General features: G+C 43.9%; 1 protein-coding gene across 14 annotated transcripts in view; it reads left to right on the top strand.

Annotated features, from left to right (window-relative positions):
* The window catches only part of KTN1 (kinectin 1), a 144,749-nt gene extending 121,672 nt beyond the window's left edge, over nt 1–23,077 (top strand). For 9 of the 14 annotated variants that reach the window (XM_066608269.1, XM_066608268.1, XM_066608276.1 and 6 more), the window contains 6 exons: nt 12,572–12,655; nt 15,989–16,072; nt 16,727–16,810; nt 18,899–18,991; nt 19,139–19,259; nt 22,679–23,077. In XM_066608269.1, the coding sequence (XP_066464366.1) occupies nt 12,572–12,655; nt 15,989–16,072; nt 16,727–16,810; nt 18,899–18,991; nt 19,139–19,259; nt 22,679–22,683 (471 nt within the window). In that variant the 3' untranslated portion in view covers nt 22,684–23,077. The remainder of the gene's footprint in view (nt 1–12,571; nt 12,656–15,988; nt 16,073–16,726; nt 16,811–18,898; nt 18,992–19,138; nt 19,260–22,678) is intronic. The other 5 variants (XM_066608273.1, XM_066608275.1, XM_066608274.1 and 2 more) reach the window with 2 other exon arrangements.
* Nucleotides 23,078–25,014: the final 1,937 nt, after the last annotated feature.

Raw genomic sequence — 25,014 nt, 5'->3', positions numbered from 1 at the left:
TAGGAATTCATTTTTCCTTTATGCCCATGACAGCGAGAAAACGCTTTCCATGTGAACCAATAACTGGAACCTCCTAGATCATTTTAAAGGCAGTAACTCCCTCCAAATCCTCAGTTGCTGTTTCCTGTCCATAGGATGGGTATTTCTCTCTTGGATGTTCCTAGAGAGCAGCTTCCCGAATTGCTTACAGGTGCCATTGGACTTGCCTCCCATATAAAAGAACTACCGCATGGAGCTGCTGGTGAAACTGATTTTCCACTCTTACCTTGTGGTAGATACTGGGTCTCTTTTGCCTCCAAGGACTTGTTGCTTCCTTTATGCAGAGGCTCTGTTGAGTCCCAGCATCGCCGAAGGGGGCTGCTTTGTACTGCTGGAGGGATCCAGTTACTGGGCAGGTCCCTGTTATTTTACTGCTTCCCTTCTCTGGGCTGCCTGTTCTCCCTCCTCTGCTGTGGGCACACTAGCTCCGGTCTTGTGGCAGATCAGAACTGTGCATGTGACCCACTCCTGGCTTGCTATTTGGGGTCACAGTGGTGACGCGGCTTTCAGGGTTGTGGGTCGTTGGGGCACAATTTTCAGCAGTATGCAGCGGTCTTTTCCTGGGGGAATTATTAGTGTCTGGCAGGCAAAAATAGGAGAAGGGGGGACAGGTATATAAAGCAGATTTATTTCAGGAGGGTCCTAGCCGTCACATGGCTGTGTTAGAACTATATCCGCACCATGCAGAATAATGGGGATGGTCATCAGCGCTCTGAACACTTAAGCCAACCCAGAAAACCAGCATGGTAATCCATTTGAGTAGGAGGGAATGTTTCCCGAAATTTTTTTTATTTAAGTTCATTGAAATTTTTTGCTTATGTTATAGGGTTCTAGGGGTATTCCGAAGAAGGTTTTGAGAAAAACTAAGAATAGAGAATGTAAAATGAAATCCCCTTCTGCTTATCCTAAAGCCTTGTGTTAGCTCTGTTTGGATAAAGTAGTAACTGCTGAATTTCCATCTTCAATTTATTAAGGAGATTGTAAAGGCAGAAGTGCATAGCTGTATGTAAGTTTTTAAAAGACCTTTTCCGAGTACCTCGGGGGGTTAAATCTCCTCACCCTAAACCATCTCATGTAAATGTTTCTGATTCCAGTAGATCAGACATAATTGAGAAGTCACCTCTTGGTCTTAGGATTCCTCTTCTGAAGATGAATTAGCTGGTAAAGCGCTCTTTCAGTCTGATATAGATCTCCTGCTTAAAGTGGTTAGATCTACAATGAGTTTGAAAGAAGCTGGAGAATCCCGTTCCGTTTTAGACCTAGACGATTTAACGGTTTTCCACTTGAGGCAAATATAAAATCCTTGACTAATAGAGTGAAAGTATCCTGATAGGTGATTCTATGTCTCTAGGGTTGTAAAAAAAAGAAATTCTACTTTCATGAGAAGGAGGTGGCAGATTTGGGTCAAGGCCCCAAGAATTAATGCATCAGTAGCACCATCCATTTGAGGGTGTGGGATTTTAAAGGATCCTTTAGATAGAAGAGCAGAGGTTTACCTTAAAAAGGACTGTAAGGCAGCTGCAACCTCTTTTAAGCCTTGTATTGCAGCCACCTCTGTAGCACGATCTCTTAAGATATGGTTAGATCAGCTAGAGTCTCAGATTATTAATAGATCCTCTAGGGACCAGATCATGAAATCTTCCTACTAGGACCAAGGCGATTGATTTTATTTCAGATGCATCTGCAGATGCATTGAGATTTAGTGCCAGAGCAGCGGCTTTATCTAATTCTGCAAGAAATGCTGGAATGGAGATTTAGCTTCAAAGCTATTTTATGTGCAGTTCCTTGTCTGAGTGAGTTTTTGTTTGGAAAAGCATTGGATGATATTGAAAGATTAACCTAGCAATTTTTTTCTGTACATTATTCCCCAGGGTTAATATAGTTAATTTAAAGACTTGTAAAAGTTGTCAAAAGCAAAACAAGCAGGCTAGAACCAGCGTGTTGTTTGGGTGTAAGATTAACTAATGTTTTCAAAGGTCATAAAAGACCTGGACTATGGCTTGCAATAAAACGCTGCTTATGATGATCGGATGGCTATCACTGCTTTGTTATTCCCCTTATGTGGGGGGAAGAGCTTGGAAACATCACATGACTTTTTTTCACTGTGTTCTTCTCCTATGCATTGCACAAACAATTAGGTATGCCTGCTGGATATGGCTATAATACCGCTTGAGTACCACCTACATTGGAATTAATTCTCTAACGGTATCTTGTAAAAAGGTTTCAGACAAAAAGGTTTCCCAACACTAGGTTTTCCTCGATAGCAGAAGTCCTTTCATAGGGGAAGGAGGGATGGAAATAAGGAGTTGAAAAAGAATAAATGCTGGAAATTTGAAGGCAATAAGAACAAGGTTTTCTTGTTCAATAAACCGTCTGATGCTACCAATAGAAACTAACAATGATGCCAGGTCGAAGGTTGTTTTTCCCCTCTATTTTAAGTCTGGGAAAAGATTTCAGCAAGTTCTTGTGTTAAAGGATACAGTGTGGAAAGATTTCGCCTCACGGATCTCCACAAAATAATCTGCCCTCTTAGAAATTTTCATGGAATCTATGAAAAACTTCTCTCAGACAGGCCATGTCTGTTCTGGGTCTACTGACCTCGTGTATGTATTCCTGCTGTGAATTCAGCACAGATCCATCCCAGACAACTCCAGCTTCAAAGTTTTTGGATCTTTGGGACGGATCTCCCTCTTCCCTTCATTGGTGGGCGTTGCATGCAAATCTAGAGAAAGGTGTGTATTCGCTAAAGGAAGATCATCTTGACCCTCTAGATGGGCACCCCATCCCCAGGGCCTGCATCTGTAGTAATATATTCAGGATCAGTGGGATCGTTCATGGCAGAAAGATGCCCAAATTTGAGGGAATTAAGAGCCATTGTCCCAGTCCATACAATTGATTGCATGGAGACATAAAATATTTTTGGACAATGCAACTGCAATTGCATATGTAACCGCGGGAGCCATGTCCCAGAAGTTGAGTATTGCTTAAAAGCTTTTAAATTTAGTAAAGCTCAACACCTTTTTTCCTGATGGCAGTTTGTTTGAAAGGGTCAGAAAATATCCAGTTGGATTATCTCGGTTATCGAAATAGGCAGGGGGGAGTGGATATTGACTCTGGAGATTTTCAACCAAATCTCCACTCTCTAGCAAAAGGCCACTCTTAAATTTTTTTTCTTGTTGCAAATAAATCTAAAGGCAGAAGGTTTTTGGTCCCCCCACCCACCCCAATTCCTCACAATCGCCTCTGTTGGGTGGATGCTCTATCCCAATTCTGGAGAGAGGAACACCTTTATTGTGCCCTACCTCTTCTGAACCTGCTACTGAAAGTGATAGAGAAGATCAGGGAGGAGGGAGCCCCTTTTTGGCCCAGAAAGACTTGGTTTTCTTGCCTGAGAATGATGTCTCCGACAGACCCTTGAGCTCTGCTGGAAAGGAAGGCCCTCCATCAGGGCTCTGTATTTCACCCGGAAATAAAGCCCTTACACCAGACTGCTTGGAATTTGAAAGACCGTTTTTAAACTGAAGTTTCAGATAAATAGTAATTTCTACTTTTTAGTAGAAAGGAGGTGACCTCGTATTTCTTAGAATTTGGAAAGCCTACTTTTAATTGTGTAATAGAATACAAAAAAAAAAAGTAGATATGAGGAGGATCCTTCAACAAATAGACCCCCCCTTACCACCTTGTGAGAATAAACTAGATAATATAATTAGAGATGAGCGAGCATACTTGCTAAGGACAATTACTCGATCAAGCATTGTCCTTGGAGTTGTCCTTAGCGAGTATCTCCCCGCTCGGAAGAAAAGGTTCGGCTGCCGGCGCGGGTGACAGGTGAGTTGCGGCCATGAATTTATGGATCTTGCAATGAACTGAGGATATGGAGGGTGTGCCTGCCTTTAATGTGATCCGGGAGGTGGAGGTTCCTTTCCAGATTGGAGACTGTGTCTCTCACAGGTGCTATAATGGACTCATGGGAAACAGATTAACCGGCAAGTAATCTCACGTTTTGCTTAGAATTTGTTGATCTGATGTAATGTCTAAAGCTTGCTTGCCTGGTTTGTATTATGTCTATTATACTCTTTGTAATGAAAACCATATTTTCTTTTATAATACACAGGTGCATCTTAAATGACACTTTTACTTCTCAGAATACATTTTCTAATAAGGCAATATTAATAAAGGATTGTAAAACCTGCTTTTAAGAAAATTACTTTACACCATTGGAAGAGCCTGTTTTATGTTAGAGAAGTCCACAATGGGTTTTCTAATGTAAAATTATGTTATTGGACATTGCAACTTGCCACAATAATGCTTACCACAAGAAAGATACTAATTCTCCTTGTGGAGGTGTAGGTACCAGGGAGTCTCTATGGCAATGCTTCCTGGGAAAAGTAGTTATTAGAGATGAGCGAGCACCAAAATGCTCGGGTGCTCGTTACTCGGGACGAAATTATCGCGATGCTTGAGGGTTCGTTTCGAGTAACGAACCCCATTGAAGTCAATGGGCGACCCGAGCATTTTTGTATATCGCCAATGCTCGCTAAGGTTTCCATTTGTGAAAATCTGGGCAATTCAAGAAAGTGATGGGAACGACACAGCAACGGATAGGGCAGGCGAGGGGCTACATGTTGGGCTGCATCTCAAGTTCCCAGGTCCCACTATTAAGCCACAATAGCGGCAAGAGTGCCCCCCCTCAACAACTTTTACTTCTGAAAAGCCCTCATTAGCAATGCATACCTTAGCTAAGCACCACACTACCTCCAACAAAGCACAATCACTGCCTGCATGACACTCCGCTGCCACTTCTCCTGGGTTACATGCTGCACAACCCCCCGCGCACGACGCAGTGTCCACAGCGCACACCAAAGTGTCCCTGCGCAGCCTTCAGCTGCACTCATGCCACGCCACCCTCATGTCTATTTATAAGTGCGTCTGCCATGAGGAGGAACCGCAGGCACACACTGCAGAGGGTTGGCACGGCTAGGCAGCGACCCTCTTTAAAAGGGGTGGGGCGATAGCCCGCAGTGCTGTACAGAAGCAATGAGAAATATAATCCTGTGCCACCGCCATCAGGAGCTGCACACGTGGGCATAGCAATGGGGAACCTATGTGCCACACACTATTCATTCTGTCAAGGTGTCTGCATGCCCCAGTCAGACCGCGATTTTTTATAAATAGTCACAGGCAGGTACAACTCCGACAATGGGAATTCCGTGTGCACCCACAGCATGGGTGGCTCCCTGGAACCCACCGGCTGTACGTAAATGTATCCCATTGCAGTGCCCATCACAGCTGAGGTAACGTCAGATTAAATGCAGGTGGACTTCGGCCCACACTGCATGCCCCAACCTGACCGGGCTTTTTAATTCATAGACACAGGCAGGTACAACTCCCTATTGTGAAGTCCCTGTGGACCGACAGCATGGGTGGGTGCCAGGAAGCTACCGGCGGCACATAAATATATCCCATAGCATTGCCCATCACAGCTGAGGTAATGTCATGTTAAATGCAGGTGGGCTTCGGCCCACACTGCATGCCCCAGTCAGACTGGGGTCCTTTAGAAGTGGACACATGTAGTTACAACTCCATGTGGACCGACAGCATGGGTGGCTCCCTGAAGCCACCGGCGGTACATAAATATATCCCATTGCAGCGCCCAGCACAGCTGATGTAACGTCAGCTGTAATGCAGGTGGGCAAAAAATTAATTGGATTACACTGTAGGCGAGGGCCCCAAAAAATTAGTGAATTGGTTAATGTGGCTTAATTGGTAACTAGGCCTGGAGGCAGCCCAGTTAAAATAAAAATTGGTTCAGGTGCAAGTTTCAACGCTTTAATGAGCATTGAAACGTATAAAAATTGTTTACAAAAATTATATGACTGAGCCTTGTGGGCCTAAGAAAAATTGCCCGTTCGGCGTGATTACGTGAGGTTTCAGGAGGAGGAGGAATATTATACACAGATTGATGAAGCAAAAAGGTCCCTGTTTTTGATGGTGATAGAGAACAATGCTTCCATCCGCGGGTGCAGCCTACGTATTGCTTAGGTATCGCTGCTGTCCGCTGGTGAAGAAGAGAAGTCTGGGGAAATCCAGGCTTTGTTCATCTTGATGAGTGTAAGCCTGTCGGCACTGTCGGTTGACAGGCGGGTATGCTTATCCGTGATGATTCCCCCAGCCGCACTAAACACCCTCTCTGACAAGACGCTAGCCGCAGGACAAGCAAGCACCTCCAGGGCATACAGCGCGAGTTCAGGCCACATGTCCAGCTTCGACACCCAGTAGTTGTAGGGGGCAGAGGCGTCACCAAGGACGGTCGTGCGATCGGCTACGTACTCCCTCACTATCCTTTTACAGTGCTCCCGCCAACTCAGCCTTGACTGGGGATGGGTGACAGTCTTGCTGGGGAGCCATAAAGCTGGCAAAGGCCTTGGAGAATGTTCCCCTGCCTGCGCTGTACATGCTGCCTGATCTCTGCGCCTCCCCTGCTACCTGGCCCTCGGAACTGCGCCTTCTGCCACTAGCGCTGTCGGATGGGAAGTTTACCATCAGTTTGTCCACCAGCGCTCTGTGGTATAGCATCATTCTCGAACCCCTTTCCTCTTCGGGAATGAGAGTGGAAAGGTTCTCCTTATACCGTGGGTCGAGCAGTGTGTACACCCAGTAATCCGTAGTGGCCAGAATGCGTGTGACGCGAGGGTCACGAGAAAGGCATCCTAACATGAAGTCAGCCATGTGTGCCAGGGTACCTGTACGCAACACATGGCTGTCCTCACTAGGAAGATCACTTTCAGGATCCTCCTCCTCCGGCCATACACGCTGAAAGGATGACAGGCAAGCAGCATGTGTACCCTCAGCAGTGGGCCAAGCTGTCTCTTCCCCCTCCTCCTCCTCCTCCTCAACGCGCTGAGATATAGACATGAGGGTGCTCTGACTATCCAGCGACATACTGTCTTCCCACGCCTCCGTTTCCGAGTGCAAAGCGTCTGCCTTTATGCTTTGCAGGGAACTTCTCAAGAGGCATAGCAGAGGAATGGTGACGCTAATGATTGCAGCATCCCCGCTCACCATCTGGGTAGACTCCTCAAAGTTTCCAAGGACCTGGCAGATGTCTGCCAACCAGGCCCACTCTTCTGTAAAGAATTGAGGAGGCTGACTCCCACTGCGCCGCCCATGTTGGAGTTGGTATTCCACTATAGCTCTACGCTGCTCATAGAGCCTGACCAACATGTGGAGCGTAGAGTTCCACCGTGTGGGCACGTCGCACAGCAGTCGGTGCACTGGCAGATTAAACCGATGTTGCAGGGTCCGCAGGGTGGCAGCGTCCGTCTTGGAGTTGCGGAAATGTGCGCTGACCCGGCGCACCTTTCCGAGCAGGTATGACAAGTGGGGGTAGCTTTTCAGAAAGCGCTGAACCACCAAATTAAAGACATGGGCCAGGCATGGCACGTGCGTGAGGCTGCCGAGCTGCACAGCCGCCACCAGGTTACGGCCGTTGTCACACACGACCATGCCCGGTTGGAGGCTCAGCGGCGCAAGCCAGCGGTCGGTCTGCTCTGTCAGACCCTGCAGCAGTTCGTGGGCCGTGTGCCTCTTATCTCCTAAGCTGAGTAGTTTCAGCACGGCCTGGTGACGCTTGCCCACCGCTGTGCTGCCACACCGCGCGACACCGACTGCTGGCGACGTGCTGCTGCTGACACATCTTGATTGCGAGACAGAGGTTGCGTTGGAGGAGGAGGAGGAGGGTGGTTTAGTGGAGGAAGCATACACCGCCGCAGATACAGCACCAAGCTAGGGCCCGCAATTCTGGGGGTGGGTAGGATGTGAGCGGTCCCAGGCTCTGACTCGGTCCCAGCCTCCACTAAATTCACCCAATGTGCCGTCAGGGAGATATAGTGGCCCTGCCCGCCTGTGCTTGTCCACGCACGTGTCCGTTGTTAAGTGGACCTTGGCAGTAACCGCGTTGGTGAGGGCGCGTACAATGTTGCGGGAGACGTGGTCGTGCAGGGCTGGGACGGCACATCGGGAAAAGTAGTGGCAACTGGGAACCGAGTAGCGCGGGGCCGCCGCCGCCATCATGCTTTTGAAAGCCTTCGTTTCCACAAGCCTATACGACAGCATCTCCAGGCTGATCAATTTGGCAATGTGCACGTTTAACGCTTGAGCGTGCGGGTGCGTGGCGGCGTACTTGCACTTGCGCTCAAACAGTGGCACTAGCGACGTCTGGACGGTGCGCTGAGAGACATTGCTGGATGGGGCCGAGGACAGCGGAGGTGAGGGTGTGGGTGCAGGCCAGGAGACGATAGTGCCTGTGTCCTCAGAGGGGGGTTGGATCTCAGTGGCAGGTTGGGGCACGGGGAGAGGCAGTGGTGCAAACCGGAGGCAGTGAACGGCCTTCGTCCCACCTTGTGGGGTGCTTGGCCATCATATGCCTGCGCATTCTGGTGGTGGTGGCTCCCCAGCTGATCTTGGCGCGACAAAGGTTGCACACCACTGTTCGTCGGTCGTCAGGCGTCTCTGTGAAAAACTGCCACACCGTAGAGCACCTTGACCTCTGCAGGGTGGCATGGCGCGAGGGGGCGCTTTGGGAAACAGTTGGTGGATTATTCGGTCTGGCCCTGCCTCTACCCCTGGCCACCGCACTGGCTCGGCCTGTGCCCACACCCTGACTTGGGCCTCCGCGTCCTCGCCCGCGTCCACGTCCTATAGGCCTACCCCTACCTCTCAGCATGGTGTGTATTACCAGTAGTGCAGAAACAGAACGCTGTAATTAAATGTGCCACTTATTGGCCTGTGGTTGGAGGCTCACTTCGCTTACCGAACGCACAGCAGAGCCAGGAAATAATTTTGCGCAAGCCTGCTGTAACACTTAGCTGGCTGCGTATGAATTAGGAGGACAACTACACCCAGCACAGACCCAGTACACTGAGGACAGTCACAGGCAGCCCAAATAGATTTTTTTTCCCAAATGTTTTTGGAAAGGCCCACTGCCTATATTCAATAAATATGTCTTCTGTCCCTGCCTCACCGCTACTGGCCCTGGAGTATGTAAAATAACTGCAGACTGTTGCACTGTGGACAGGAATACAGCGGTGATGTAACAGCCAACACAGAGCCAGGAAATAATTTTGCGCAAGCCTGCTGTAACACTTAGCTGGCTGCGTATGAATTAGGAGGACAACTACCCCCAGCACAGACCCAGTACACTGAGGACAGTCACAGGCAGCCCAAATAGATTTTTTTCCCCAAATGTTTTTGGAAAGGCCCACTGCCTATATTCAATAAATGTCTTCTGTCCCTGCCTCACCACCACTACTGGCCCTGGAGTATGTATAATTACTGCAGGGTGCAATGCTCTGCACGGCCGATATACAAAAAAAAAAAGTGCAACACTGCAAAAAGCAGCCTCCACACTACTGCACACGGTTAAATGTGGCCCTAAGAAGGACCGTTGGGGTTCTTGAAGCCTAAAATACTCCTAACACTCTCCCTATAGCAGCTTCGGCACCAACAGCACTTTCCCTCCTCTATGTCAGAATGCATCTGAGGCGAGCCGCGGGAGGGGCCGATTTATATACTCGGGTGTCACCTGATCTCGCCAGCCACTCACTGCAGGGGGGTGGTGTAGGGCTTGAACGTCGCAGGGGGAAGTTGTAATGCCTTCCCTGTCTTTCTATTGGCCAGAAAAGCGTGCTAACGTCTCAGAGATGAAAGTGAAAGTAACTCGAACATCGCGTGGTACTCGTCACGAGTAACGAGCACAAGCTCGGACGAGTACGTTCGCTCATCTCTAGTAGTTATGCAAAATAATTCTCTTCAAGGGGGTGAAAAACTTCCTTCTGATGATAGTGAGGGTCCTGTGGGTTGGACCCCAGCATTTACTATACTGAGTAGTACGAGTGTTTCTGGTGGTGCAGTGCACCACTTAGTAATACAATATAGTGAAAGAGATTAAAGTTGGTCACAGGTCCTAAACCAGCAGAGCCAGACAGCAACCGTGTTCTTAAAGGACCTGTGATGTTACTGTCATGGGATCAGTCACCAGGGCTCTGAGCTCCACCCCTGATCGCATGACTGTGACATGATTACAGGTCATGTAAGCACACACTTGCTGTCAGGCTCTGCATGTTTTAGGACCTGTGATGTCACTGTCCTGTGATTTAGGGGCAGAGCTCAGAGCCTCGGTGACTCCTCACATGACGGTGACATCACAGGTAATTCGATCACGCATCACTCAGGTGGTCGTTAGTGTTTTGATGGCCTATTTGAAGACTCTTCCGTTAATTAAAAATCCTGGAAAACCCCTTTAACCCCTTCAGTGGCAGGTTTCTTACCACTCGCTCAGACCTTCCAGCGCATGTTTTATAGTGTTCAATCAGTTTTGAGATTTTTTTGATAAATTAAACATATCAAGAAGGTCACGCAGAACCTTGTGAAAAGAAAATTAACATATCACATAATAATACAAAGTGGAATAATTCGGGCCAACAACTCCTGTGTCTAGGGCATGTTTTTTAAATGGGCCAATCATTTAATTTCAACTAATTTTTCAGTCGTGTTCCAAGAGTCATAACTTTTTCATTTTTCCATTGACACGGCCATATGAGGGCTTGTTTTTTTGCAAGACAAGTTGTCCTTTTTGATGGCATCATTTTGGGGTATATATTATGTATTGTATAACTTTTGTAAAAAAATTGGGGGAAGAGAAAGTCTGCCATTTGTCTTTTGGATTTCATTTTTAAGGCGTTCAGTGTGCAGAATAAATAATCAACTCGAGTCAGCACAATTCCAGTGATACCAAGTTTATACAGTTTTTTATCTTTTGCTATTTTTGTACATTTAAAACATTTTTTTTTTCTTAAAGGTTTGCGTTTGTGCTGCCACATTCCAAGAGCCGTATTCATTTTAGTTTTCCATTGCCAGAGCTCTAGAAGGCCGTGTTTTTTGCAGGTTAAACACTAGTCTTCATTTATCTAATTTTTAGAAACCTGTAAGATTTTGATGGTTTTTTATCCCATTTTTTTTCTAGGGGCAAGATTAACAAAATCTATAATTCTGGCATGTTTTTTATTTTTATTTTTCACTGCATTCTCTGAGCAGTATAAATAATGTATTAAAGTAATTCTACAGGCCAGTACGATAATGCCAATACCAAATTGTAATAGGTTTTACTTTTTCACTACTTTTTCAGTTTAAAAAAAAATAATTTTTTATATATATATTATTTTTTTATATATATATATATATATATATATATATATATTATTCATTCTGTGTTGGACTGTGCAGGCAGAGCACAATGCTACAGCTTGTGGCATTGTGCTCTGCAGGTCCCATAGTGATACATAGCCCGGAAATCTTCTGGGCTATGTCACTATGGGCAGTGGAGCTCGTCCCGGAAAATTTCTAAATGTCAGTTCTAAATGACAGTTGATCAAAAAGATGTGTTTCTTGGCTTTAAGTTGTATTGCAAAAAGAGGCATGTGCTTCAAAGGTTACAGAAGACTATTTAACATGACTGATTTTAGAAAGTTGTACTTGGGGGGGGGGGGGGGGGGCGGATACTTGCGTGTAGTCATGAACTGATGGCATACTGCTAAGGTACTCTGTGATTGGGTGGGATCCAACTAATAAGATCCCCACTGATACTGAAAATTATTAGGCAGAGATGGTGGTTTAGCTCTTTTCAATCTTTGAGTTCAATGAGTAAGACCTGCCAGGGATCAAAAAGTAATTGCATATCTTAGTGATATGTCATGACTTTAAGATAAGGATACCCCTTTAAATCATCCATTGTACAATAGGGAATTAGATGCCCTTGGATTAGCTATAGGTTATTGATCAGTGCTTACTCTTCATAGGTCGCCTGCAGACGGCCGGGTCGGATCCGGCTGCGAGAATTCTCGCAGCGGGACCCGACCCGAGCGTCTGCAGAGAGCAGCGTGTACTCACCTGCTCCCGTAGAGCCGGCGGCCGGCGAGCGACGTTTCTGTGCGGGGCTCTGCGAGCCCCGCACAGAAATGGAGCATGCCGCGGTTTGTTTGCTGCGCGGGATTTCGTGCAGACAAACCGCGGCCGTCTGCTTAGGATTGTGTTTGTTAACGCAATCCTATGGCAGCTTCCCGGGGCGGAAATTCTGCGGGAAATCCCGCCGTGGGATTTCTGCCCGTCTGCAGGCGGCCATAGACTATATATAAGCTTTATTACTTCCTATTTAGTATTTCTACATTTCTTAATGGTTTGCTTTTTAGGCAGAGTCAGCCTGCAGTAGGAGCTGGATATACTGGAAAGTCAGGAATCAGAAAATCTACGCTTTTAGGGTTTAGTTGATAAAAAAAACATAATAAAAATACTCATATGTCTCGCCCACACTGTGCTTATTCAATAAGATATACAAGTATTGGAAGATACTACAGAATTCCCTTTTCAGGGCTATACAGATAAGCCCAGAGACCAGAGTTTTAGGGGATTTGCATGTTTTTGTGTGGCGTTGTCCTTTAAACCAATCAATTTTATTTTATATTGCTCTTGTTTTTAGTTGCTAAAAGATAAGGAACATTTGGAAACTGAGTTGGAAAAGGCAGAAAATGAAAGAACAACTTATGTGTCTGAAGTACGAGAGGTAAATAGATGCAAACCCCAGAATATTTACATAAGCTTTTTTTCTCTATAACCTCCAAAATTTAGCAGTACATAGAAATCCTTGAATCTTCCTGTTCTGTCAAGATGTTCTGAGTTCACCATTTTTATTTTGTACTTGTACTTGTGTGGAGTAGTTGTCAGACTATCACATGACAAGTCTGATACATATTGACCTGGTTATATAATTATATATTATCGGTTTACTATGCACATTTCTTGAATAGATAGGAGCCAGAATGGAACTGTAGAGGTTAAGCATCTTGATTGTCGTTCAGTTTATCTGGAAATGGCTAAAGAATTTTAGCAAATTGACAGAGAATGCTCCAGGTCATACACTTTCTTAATAAATTCATATCAAAAGGGAAAATGTTCTTTTAAAGGGGGGGTTCCAGGTCTTAAAAATTGCTGATCTATCCACTTAAGGGGTTATCAATAGCTGATTAGTGGGGTTCAGCCACCTAGGACCCTGGCTAATAAGCTGTTTACCAAGCCAGCTGTCACCCTGTATGGAGCAGGAAGCAGAAAGCTCCATACATAGTGCAGTGGCCTGGTGCGGTACTGCAGGCTAAATCCTATTCACTTAGTTGGGAGTTGTTCTTGCAATACCATATTGGGCCATTGCACAATGTATGGTATTCTTTCTCTGTACAGATGGCCCGGTAAACAGATGGTTGGCATGCATGCCAAGCAGCGGGCCTGCTGCCCAGCTATTGCTGACTTATCCTGTAGATAGAGCATCACTTTTTAAGAATTTGAAAAGCCCTTTTAATAGCGATCTTTTCACTTGCAGACGCCTGGTAAAGCACAGGGACTCTATATTTAATTCACTGCCTAGTAGGCATATTGTATGTCATTTATTGCTTACGGGCGTGTTTACACATTGCTCATTTATTGCAGATTTCATTGCTAATCTGCAGTAGATTTCACCCATTCAATTTGAATTCAATTCAGATCTGCACCAAAATTTGCAAATTTTTTTTTTCTTTTTAGTCTTCAGCAAATCAGCGTCACATGAATGCATCATTTAAAGAGGTGTTCTACTGTGGTCATTCCGTTTTTATTAGAAGCTTTTCTTAAGAAGAGCATAATCGCGGCATGTCCTGGCCATCCACATTATATTCATATTGACCGGACCTACTAGTTGCGGCGGGATTGTCCATTGACCATCTAATGTGGACGAGGGTGTCCTGACAGCAGATGCAGAAAAGGCTCGGGTGTTGGATTTCAACATAGTCTTTCCTTTTGTTCTTGGCTTACACCCCTCTCCATATTCTGAACACATGGACACTTGCCTTATCTGAGCCTGCATGAAGTTCAGGACGAATAGCTGTCTATCCAATGTATATGGCCAGTTTTTAGACTGCTTGGATCAGCTGCAATTTGTGGGAAAACCAGCTGCAAGTGTTTGCTTTCTCCATAGTGCAACTCTGTAGGTTAATTTGAGGCATTGCACAGCCTCCAGTGAAATCCATGTAAAGCTACTTTCACGCGAATTATATTTTCGTCCAATATTGGTCTGAAAATTGGACAGATATGGAACACATTTTTAAAAATTCTAAGTGGAGAAAAATGGAAAAAATGAAATTCTACGATCTTTGAGTGTGTCTTGTTTCTACAGCACACAAACTGCAACAAAAATGATTACTAGGATATCAAACTGATATAGTTTTTTTTTTTTTGCTGTACTACTTGTATTTTTTTTCAAAGATATTTAATTTTTTAAAATTCTTTTCTGCCGCCATCTTCTGACTGCAATAGCCTTTTTAGTTTTCCGTCGACATAATTGTGAGGGCTCATTTTTTGCGGGAATTCTGTAGTTTGCGTTGGTACCATTTCAGAATATATACGGCTTTTTGATCACTTTTTATTGCGCTTTTTTGGTCACCTTGTCTACAAGAAAAAAAATGCATTTCTGGCGTTCTTTATTTTATTTTTTTCCCTTACTATGTTCATCGCGTAAATAATGTGCTACTTTGATAGTTCGGACTTTTAGGCTGGGTTCTCACAGGACGGAATCCGGCTGAAATCTCGCAGTTTTGCCACAGCAAAAAAAAGTGAGATTTCTGCCGGGAAAGCGCTGCCTCAAAACCCGCGGCACTCAGCCGCAGGTTTTGTTGCGACTTGGACGCATGCTTTTCCTTTGCGGCTGGTGCTCCCATAGAGAAGAGCACGGACTCAGCGAAAAAAACAAATGGACATGTGGCTGGGGAATCCATGCCGCAGCACCAGCTTTGCTGTGACGGATTGGCCGTCCCGTGTGGACGAGATTTTTGACAAATATCATCCACGTGGCTGGCTAATCCCGGGATTAGCAGCCACAGGTGGATTCGCCACTGTGAAATTCCGGACGGAATTTCCGAGGCAAATCCGCCCAGTGTGAACCCAGCCTTACAGACGCAGCGATACCAAATATATATTTTTGTTTTGTTTTTTAGCTTTTTATTATAAATATGGCAAAAGGGTGGGGGTTTTTTGTTTTTGTTTTTTTTAAATTATTAGTAAAACTTTATTAATCTTATTTTTACTTTTTTCTTAGTCCCCAGGGGGGACAACAACTTGCGATGCCTTGATCGCTCCTGTAGTATGATGTAATTACATCATACTGCTATCGGGCAGGCAGTCTATCAAGCCACCCCATGGGGATGCCTTGATGGGCATTCTGCCATGACAGCCCTGGGGCCTTTCAGAAGACACCCGACTGCCATGACACCACACGGTTCCCTGCGATCTCAACAAGGGTTAACTGTTCAAATTTGCAGCGTGGGTCAGATACAGCTGGCACCTGCATTGTTTGGAGGGAGAGCACAGCGCGGTTTCTCTTAATAAAACTGCCAAAAGGCATATCAGTGGTCACTAAGGGGCTAAGGATAACCTAAGCTGCTGAAACCCAGTTCTATGCAGAAATTTATGGCATACCCTTTTGAATACCCCATTATTCTTCTACAGCAGGTTAGCTACCTAAGCGCGTTGCATTGTGGGGACTTGCTGTGTATATATAAATGCATTCACATTTGGCTGCCTAGAGGGAATCTATTTTTTTTAAGGACGTTGTTCCTTGATGATAAAATTTGCTTTCTTCCTGAAATAGCGCCACACCTGTCCATGGGTTGTGACTGGTATTGCAACGCACCTCTATTGAAGCTAATAGGGCTAAGCTGAATACCACGCACAACCTGTACATAGGTGTGCACTGTTTTTGCAAGGAAGCAGCCATGTTTTTATAATCCCGGACAACCGCTTTAAATCTGCAACTGAACGCCACATGACCCCCGTGGTTACACTCCTGCTTAAAACATTCTGAACTTCGTTTCAGCTGAAAGATCTGTTGACTGAGTTGCAAAGAAAGCTTGATGATTCATATTCAGAGGCAGTAAGGCAGAATGAAGAGCTGACCTTGGTAAGACCCAGTCTCTTCTGTGTGTCATACCTGTCTGCTAATCTCTCCTGCTGGGTGTGCTGCGGAGCGCTCCCTCTGTCAAGCTTTCAGCCTGTTTTACTTTTATACATTATTAAACACCATAATTGTCCCTTTACTACCTAAAAATCTGAAGTGGTTAACAGCTTGCATGCATTAAGTTTGTTTCACACTGCAGGATGGCTTCTGAGCAGGTAGAAGGCATTAACACATATACATGCTCTGTATTGCAACACGGTATGAGCAGACTGGCACATGATGTACCTCAAAGACTGCCCAGGCGGTATTGGGCAGAAGGACATTATAGCTAGTTTCAGAGATCAAGGACGTCAACTGAGTCCAACATATCCAGGAGAGTTGAAACGCTTCAAATGTTTTTAACCATGAAGTTAATGTTTGCATTAAACTATTGCATGCCTTGCCCATGAGTTCTGATTGGGTGTTGCACCTATGTGTGTGCACCATTGTTGTCAAAATGGCAACAACCACGTGTACCACCTCACTCATTCAGACCTGAGCGCTGACTAATACCCTGACTGTTTAACACCACTTTTTTTTGTACTTGGATTCTTTTGATTCTTGTCCATTTTCCAACGGGTCATACTAATGTTATCTCTCTTCTTCTAACATCAACAGCTGAAAACTCAACTAAATGAAACGTTGGTCAAGTTGGAAGGGGAGCAGACTGAAAGACAGAAGGTGGCAAATGATGTACACGAGGTATGCAACAGTTTATAGCAGATCTACTTATACAGGTGGTCCCCGACTTGCGAACAGGTTCCGTTCCGGGAGCCCGTTCGCAAGTCCGTTTTGTTCGCAAGTCGAACAAATGGTATGGAGCGGGTGGATCACGCTCCATACAACGTCGGTTGCCGGCTGTTGTTACAGCGGGCACCCGGCGGCAGCAGTTCCGACGAGCCGCGCCGCTTGTCAGAACTGTTAACACTTTAAATACCGCTCTGACAGCGGTATTTAGAGTGTTAACAGTTCTGCCGAGCGGCGCGGCTCGTCGGAACTGCTGCCGCCGGGTGCTGGCTGTAAGAAACAGCCTGCACCCGACGTTCAGGGGGTCAGTACAGCGTCCCACGATGAGATCGTGGGACGCTGTGCGGTTGCTAGGCAGCTGGGGACCTCCTGAAAGGCCCCAGGGCTGGCTATGCAGAGTGCCCATCAAGCGCACGGCTTGATAGGCGCTCTGCATAGACAGCCCTAGGGCCTTTCAGAAGGCCCCCGGCTGCCTAACAACCGCGATCTGACCGGACAGGCTTCTATCAGGCTTGATAGAAGCCTGTCCGGTCCCTGCACAGCATGATGTGATGCCATAGCATGACATCATACTGTGCAGGACAGATAGTTCGTATCTAGCGAAATTCGTAAGTCGAATGTTCGCAAGTCGGGGACTATCTGTACTTCCCATCTTTCCTTAATAATCTGTGTCCTGGGATAGAGGTCATGTCTGGTTACCTCCAGCAATTGGGGCTTGTAGGGTTTGTGCTTGACAGAAAAGAAAAAAACTACATAGTAACCCCTTAAAATTGTCGTCCTACTTCTAGCGGTTTTGGTGCAGGAGACAGACAGCTCTGTACATTGTGCAGTGGCCTGGGTTGGTACTGCAGCCTGAGTCCTACTGAAGTGAATGGGACTCGGTGGAAACCTGGGTCACTGCACAATGTACAGAGCCACTAAAGCCCTTTTTCAAGTCTTCTCCTTTTTTTTTTTTTCTTTCCCTTTTCCCCCTCTCTACTTACAAAAATTCAGATTGTTTTATTTTTCCAGTTGCATAGCTACATGAGGACATGTTTTTTGCGGAACATGGATTTTTCTGTTGTACCATTTAATGTACCGGAAAACTTTTAAAAGTGGAGAGGAATAGGGAAAAAATGCAACTATGCAATTTTTAGCATGTGTTTTGCTTCTGCTATGGTTACTATAACAGTAATGCCAAATGTATATATATTTTTTGATGCTTTACTACTTAAAAAAGGGGGTTTCTGTTGCCATCTTTATGCCCCCATAATGTTTTTTTTTTTTTGTCAATTGGGTTGTGTGAGGACTTATTTCCTGCACTGTGGCCTGTAATTTCGTACAATTTTGGGATACATAATACTTTTTGATCACTTTTTAATTGTATTTTTTCTTGTATGCGGTTTGCTCTAAGAGAGCACAATTCTGTGTCTGTGTCTGTGTGTGTGTGTGTGTGTGTGTGTGTGTGTGTGTGTGTGTGTGTGTGTGTGTGTGTGTGTGTGTGTGTGTGTGTGTGTGTGTGTGTGTGTGTAGATAGATAGATAGATAGATAGATAGATAGATAGATAGATAGATAGATAGATAGATAGATAGATAGATAGATAGATAGAATGTGTGCATGCAGTACCAGAATTGAGGCTGGCTGTTTGTTTTTTGTCACCCCACATACAAGAAAAACATTTACGGTAATTAAAAGTGAAATAATTAATTTTTTCCTTAAGTTCACTGTGTGTGATTTAACAATGTGATATTTTACACTAGCATTTAAAAGGTTAACAGCGGCAATCAGATTGTGGCTTTTGCCAGCAGGTGTCAGTTGTCAAGGATGGTTGACACCCATTGTGTCTGGAACTCACTCCATTCATAAACCCAATGTGCATGGTGTATGTCGGGAAGGGGTTATACACTAGAGTATCTGACCTTTTTCGCTTTCTTGGGCTGGTAGCTAGAAAGCCCCATTTTGAACCCTTTTTGCCCTCCCCCATTGTACATTTCAATGTGGATAGAGATTTTTCAGTTTCCCGGATACTTAATATGGATCTTTTTGAATTTTCTTCTCTCCAGGCTCAGAAGTCTCTAGATTTTATTCAGCTAGAAATACTAAAAGGCTCGAGTGACTCCAATGTCATAGAGAATAGCGATATCTCTACAGAAATGGTAAGTATATGTCAACAGGGGAGGGGGTCCCAATGTCCCTACCACAAATCGGTGTAGTCTCCCACTGACAGCTACACTTGGGTGTAACAGTCTTCTGGGAGGGATATACTGCTATACTTGTGAACTTCATACCTATGTCTACTGCAGGATGAACAGCAGAAGGAGAAAATGTCCTCGAGTTTAAGCCAGACCGTGACGCAACTACAGCAGCGTCTTCAGGCGGTGAACCAGCAGCTCACAAAGGGCCAAGAACGCTTTCAAGTAATAGGTAAAAGAAGCTTTCTAGGGAGGGGAGCTGAGCTGCTCTACCAGGCGCAGCCCATGGACAAAAGTCAACGGTGTTCTGCTCATTTGTCCTAGAAATGTTCTAATATCATGATTCCCCTTTTATTAGAAACTACTTAACATAACAGATTCTGCTACTGCATTAATTTATCGGGGTAAATGTAATCTTGGGCTACATTCACATGAGTTTTGGGCGTTGCGAGGCTCACAAAGCCTGTGCGAATATGAAATCTACTCTTTTAAATGGAGTCATACACATGAGCAAATTTATTTATTTTTTATTCCCGCACAGCGATGCTGCAAGGTAAAAAATCGCTGCGTGTCGTGTTTTTTTTTTTTTTTTTTTCCCCCATCGGAAAATATGGTCCATTGTTTTCAACGGTCATTTAAACACATCACATGCCATGCGATGTGATGTTTGCCATTGAAATTAATGGGAAACCCTTGCTCCATCCTCCGGCGTCCGTGAAACAAGCTCTGGAGGATCTGCATTTTAGAGAAGTGATGAGGCATTTTTGCATGAAAAACGCCTTGCAGCCGCAGGTAAAACGCATGTTACTGGGTTTCTCGGCCTGATATCACATTCACCCGTAGTTTTATGCGAGGATATTTTATGAGGGCTAGTCATGGATTATTGTAGGAGTCATAAATAATATAACACACATACATCAGTCTTATCCTGGCTCCATATAGACTTTTTACAAGGTTAATTTATGCAAGTGTCGCCTCTACATGGCATCAAAATAGTGGCATGCCGATAAGGCCCAGACACCTTTTACATAGAACAATTAGCATTTAGTTAATTGAACAATTACAGTTCGGTTTTGCACAGTCCAGCAATGTAAGTATGGCCAGCGACTGGCGGCTCGGGATTTATTCATTATTAGTCATTCAAACTTTCAGTCCATTCAAACAGGCAGTCCTTGATCTATGAGTAACTGCCTGTTCGCTCTGTATGGAGGTGGGCGGCCAGGAGAGCCCCAGTGCACTCAGTCTCCATTCAGTGAGCAATTATCGCTCCTGTATGAAAGCATAGGAGCGATATTGTGACAACTGTCAAATGCGTAAGCGCCCGACCCGTCATCCTGTGTAAAAGAACCCTTAATCAGTCCTGTCTCAGTGAGAACCTTGATAATGTATGGCTGCCACTGTCATGTTTCTCTCCTGCTGCTATCTGGCTGAGCAGATTTTCATAGCAGATGTGACACTCTTTAAATCACATTCCCCGCAGGGTGATTTTACATAAGTACTTTATAACCACACAGGACATTGTTTAAATAAATTGCAAATGAATGTGTAGTCATCCTGTAAATAATACTGGAGATAATAGCATTGCCTTTTCTGAAGTGCGTTAATCTCTCATATGGAACCTTATGTCAAAGTCTTATCTTTCCAGCCTTCCCATTTCTGTCCCATCACCCAGAAATAAGTGGCCACAAATACATGGATTCCCCCATCTGTCCTGTAATTGGCATCAATGATCCGCTGTATTTATCATCTCTGTGCAGGGTTCACCTCTAATTAGAATGTATGTGAGCTGAGTTACTCCAATAAATGTTCTTCGAGGCTAATCTACAGCCTGCTATTTCTCTTTGTGCCTCGGGAAAGCAGGCTGATGTATTTTTTTTACATACTCGTGCAGTGTAAGACTCTTCTAGTTTTTCTACAACAGTTCTGTTATTGGTTGCTAACAGTAAGAATGTCTCTTTAAAATCTTATTAGTCAGTGGAGTTTAGAAAATCGCCCCTTAGTGTGAGTAAAAAGAAATTTCTAAAAGGGTTACTCCTGCAAAAACATTTTTTCCATTGTCTGTCACGCTTTGGATGACTTCCCTGTGTATTGATGCCACATCCATACAGTGCTGCTGCCTGTGTGATACTTATCAGTCATCATCTTGATGGTGAAAAGTTTGCTTTTACTTTCAGATCAGTCCCGTAATACATCAGCACAGCATAAACCAGAGGCTGTACCATCTGTGCCTGCTGGGAGAGGAAGTTTAATTAGAATTACCTTCTATATTCACCTAAAAAAAGCTACAGATCAGAAGTATTCTGTTAAAGGGATAAGCTGTGATCTCCTCTATTATAATTGTGTGACAGAAGTTATGTGATCATCATCAGTAACTGTGATTGAAGTGTCTGTGCCCCCCTCTAGGCAGTTTCTGTAGTAGGGATCATGTAATGGCATCAAACAGACTGAGAAACCGACTAGAAACTGAACACACAAACAACCCCAAGTAAATCTGAGCTGGTCGGAATCGAGATCACGTGACCATCTGAGGAGAAAGAGGCTGGTAGTTTCAGATAGAGAGAAATAACTAACCAGGGTAACACTAGCCCACTTATATATGCTGGGGAAAAGCTACATAGTAAATGGGAAATAAAAAAATCACTACCGTGGCCCTTTTAAAGTGAAATGCAGCAATAGAGGTTTGCTAGATTTATTGGACTTATTGAAGGGATTCTCCAGTTTTGCTTGGGTAAATTAACATACTGCAGATTTGTTCTAGGAATTTCTGTGCCTGTCTGATATGTCTGAATGGGGCTTGTAAATTTGTTTCATAATTTTTAATGGGATATTTCTACAAGTCTGCCATCTGTGAATTAAAGGCCCATTTAGACACAACGATTATCGCTCAAAATTCCCTCAAAAGCCATCTTTTGAACAATAATCGTTGTCTAAATGTGCCCATCTTTCAGTTTTCTGCCAAACAATGGATTTCAGTTCGGCTTGAAATCCGTTGTTCAGCAGAAAAGCTGATAAAATGGACCGCACGCTGTGCTCTGCCCAGGGAACACTGATAACAGCTGATTACATTGTCTCGGCAGAACAACGAATTCAGAGAACAGCGGGTGGTCCTCTGAATAAATTCAGCTCCAGACAACTCACATGCTACTAATTGGTACGAATAGGCATTCGTACCAATTAGTAGATTATGCAAAATGATCACTCAAAAGCCCTCTTTTGAGCGATCATCTTTAGGGATTCATGACCGGATCCTCCTCTCTTGGCCAGAGTAGAGCTTGGTTACAAAGGCCATCTTTCTTTTTCAGGGGGGTTTGTCCTGTATTAGGGATCTTTCACACAAACGGAATATTTCTGCATTTTGCACCCAAATCCGCATGTATACATGCAGGTAATGGGAGTGGAAACCCACAGCAGCCGATTTAGCTGTGGCAATATCCTGCCCCTGTGAATGGGCCCTTACATGGCATCCTTCTGGTTGCTATGAGAATCAGCACTTTTCTACGGTATAGTGTTTATACAGGAGACTTAGAATTCTTGATGCCATGAAACAGTAAGGAGATTTATAACTTTTAGTTTGGAGGTGGTTACTTTAATCTTTTTAAACAAAACTTATAAAAATGTAAACTTTATTAACGCGTTTCTTTCTCTTCCCAGGATGAAGGCACCGAGGGATTTCTCTATTGAGGAAGGCATTGTAATTAAAATTTGCCAAAATTAAAGCCTTATTTATGTCTTCACCCTTTCTACTTTGTCAGAAACACTGAACAGAGCTACATCTTTTCTAATTCTTGTTAAACTACTGATTTAAAACAGGACAATAGTAAATTAAAGACAAAAAAGACACTCCGCAGACACTTTAGTTTTATAGCAAAATAAAACGGAATAAAAAAAACAACCCGTTTGGATATTTAGCTCTTTACATTCCTGAAGCTGCAGTAAATACGTGTACGTACCTTTTTATCCCTTTTTTTTTTTTTTTGTTCATACAGATTTATTCAGAAGATTCAACTATGATAAAGACTATGTATCAAATATATATCCTTTTATTACAGACGTTGTACACTGTTTTACTTAAAAATCCACTTTGGGAGTAGAGATGCATCTTGATTTCAACCGCAAATAAAACACTTTTTTTTTTTTGTTAATGTTTTTTTTTTCCTTTTAATGGTGGCAAAAAGGGGGAGGGCAAAAAAATAATTTGTTGAAGATCCTCTCCAGGTTTACTATAAATAAAGCACATAGAATGCTTGTTTCAAAGTTTATAAAGTTGGTCCTGGAAGGCTCAGGAACGGAGTCTACATTGGCTAGACTTGCACATACACCGTGTATCTCTACTTCACCTATACGGGAGTTGTATATAAACATATCCCCCAGTAGGAGCAGTCCTTGACATTATAAATCATATATATTATTGCACCAATGCATCTAAAATGAAACAAGTTTACAAATAGTTTTGATTAAAACTTTCCTTTCACTTTGCTGCTCCGATGCAACAGCATGGTAACAGTCAGTGAACCCTTCGTAGTCTGATTCTACTTTCTTTTTTTTTTTTTCCCTACCTACCAGGTATTGATGATGCAAGCAAGTATAACTATCATCACGCTACAAAGGGTTAGCTTATCTGTTACCACAGCGACACATCGGTCTGCATTGGATCTGTAGATATAAAACAGTGGGATATTTTTTAAATCGCCCAGCAACTACTGATGGTTTGAAAAATCTTTTTGATCTGCTGGACATTGCTGCTAGCAGGTTATGGTTTCCTACGGACTCGGACAAGGAGATTCATTAGTGGTCAGCAATGGCTGTCCTGTATTCACAGGACCAGGGATGTGGAATATAAATTGTATATATGAGGGGGACTTAAAGTATTGTCTCCACCATTGCAACAACTTTATTAATTCCTCAATGCTCCAGGACGTACGTTTACAGTATGTAAGTGAGCTTGGGGGTTGATCCCACTCTATACAATGTGGGTGCCGAATGTTTCTTACAGCCAATATTTGCCCTTAATGGCTACAATCAGCACTGCCGCTGATCACAGTTAACAACCCTTTAAATGCCCCGGTGATGAGATTGTGGAGGTGTTGTTCGGTTGCCAGGGCATCCTGAAAGACCCCAGGATTGCCATTGCAGATTGCCTATCAAGCCATGTCTTTCAGATCACGGTATAATGTAATATTATGGTATTACATCATACTGCAGGAGCGATCAAACTATCGCAAATTTTTGTCCACTATGGGGACTGAAAAGGAAAAAAAAGTAAAAATCCATTTTAAAATTATTTAACACCCCCTTTGCCATATTTATAATAAAAAAACTAAATGAAAAAACAAGCTATTTGTTATTGCTCCGTCCATAAAAGTCAGATGTAACAAAATAACGAAATATTTAGCCTGCATGGTGAAAGTGGTCAGAAACAAATACACAGCAGAGTGGTGTGTTCTTTTTTTTTTTTTTTTGGTCACCCTGTCACCCTGTCACCCTGTAATAAGCGATCAAAAAGTCATATGGATTCCCATTATAGTACTAGGACATCCTGCAAAAAATGAGCACTCCCACAATTATGTCAACAGAAAAAATAGTTATGGCGGCCGAAAATTGTATTTTTTTCCAAAGATATTTTAAATTTAAAAGTGGTACAGCAAAAAATATTATATACGTTTTGGTATCTTTGTACTCTTATTGACCCACAGAAAAGTGTTTTGTCATTTTTGCTGCAGTGTGTACACCACAGAAAGAAGACCCCTCACCCCCACCCCCCACCCCTCCTAAATTGACAGAATTTGTTTTTTCCCATTTCACTTCACTTAAGACTTCTTTACTTTATATGGTACATTAGATAGTACCAGTGAAAGCTAAAACTCATCCTGCAAGAAAGAAGCCCTCAGCCATCTACCTTGATGGATAAATAATAGACATGAATTTTTAAAAGTAGGGAGGTAAAACATTTTTTTTTTAAAGTGCACCCTTAAGGGATTAATAGATCA

This window comes from Eleutherodactylus coqui, chromosome 6 (assembly GCF_035609145.1).
Source record: "Eleutherodactylus coqui strain aEleCoq1 chromosome 6, aEleCoq1.hap1, whole genome shotgun sequence".
Classification (NCBI taxonomy): Eukaryota; Metazoa; Chordata; class Amphibia; order Anura; family Eleutherodactylidae; genus Eleutherodactylus; species Eleutherodactylus coqui.
Note: the sequence above shows the minus strand (reverse complement) of the source record. Positions and strands in the feature narration are given on the sequence as shown.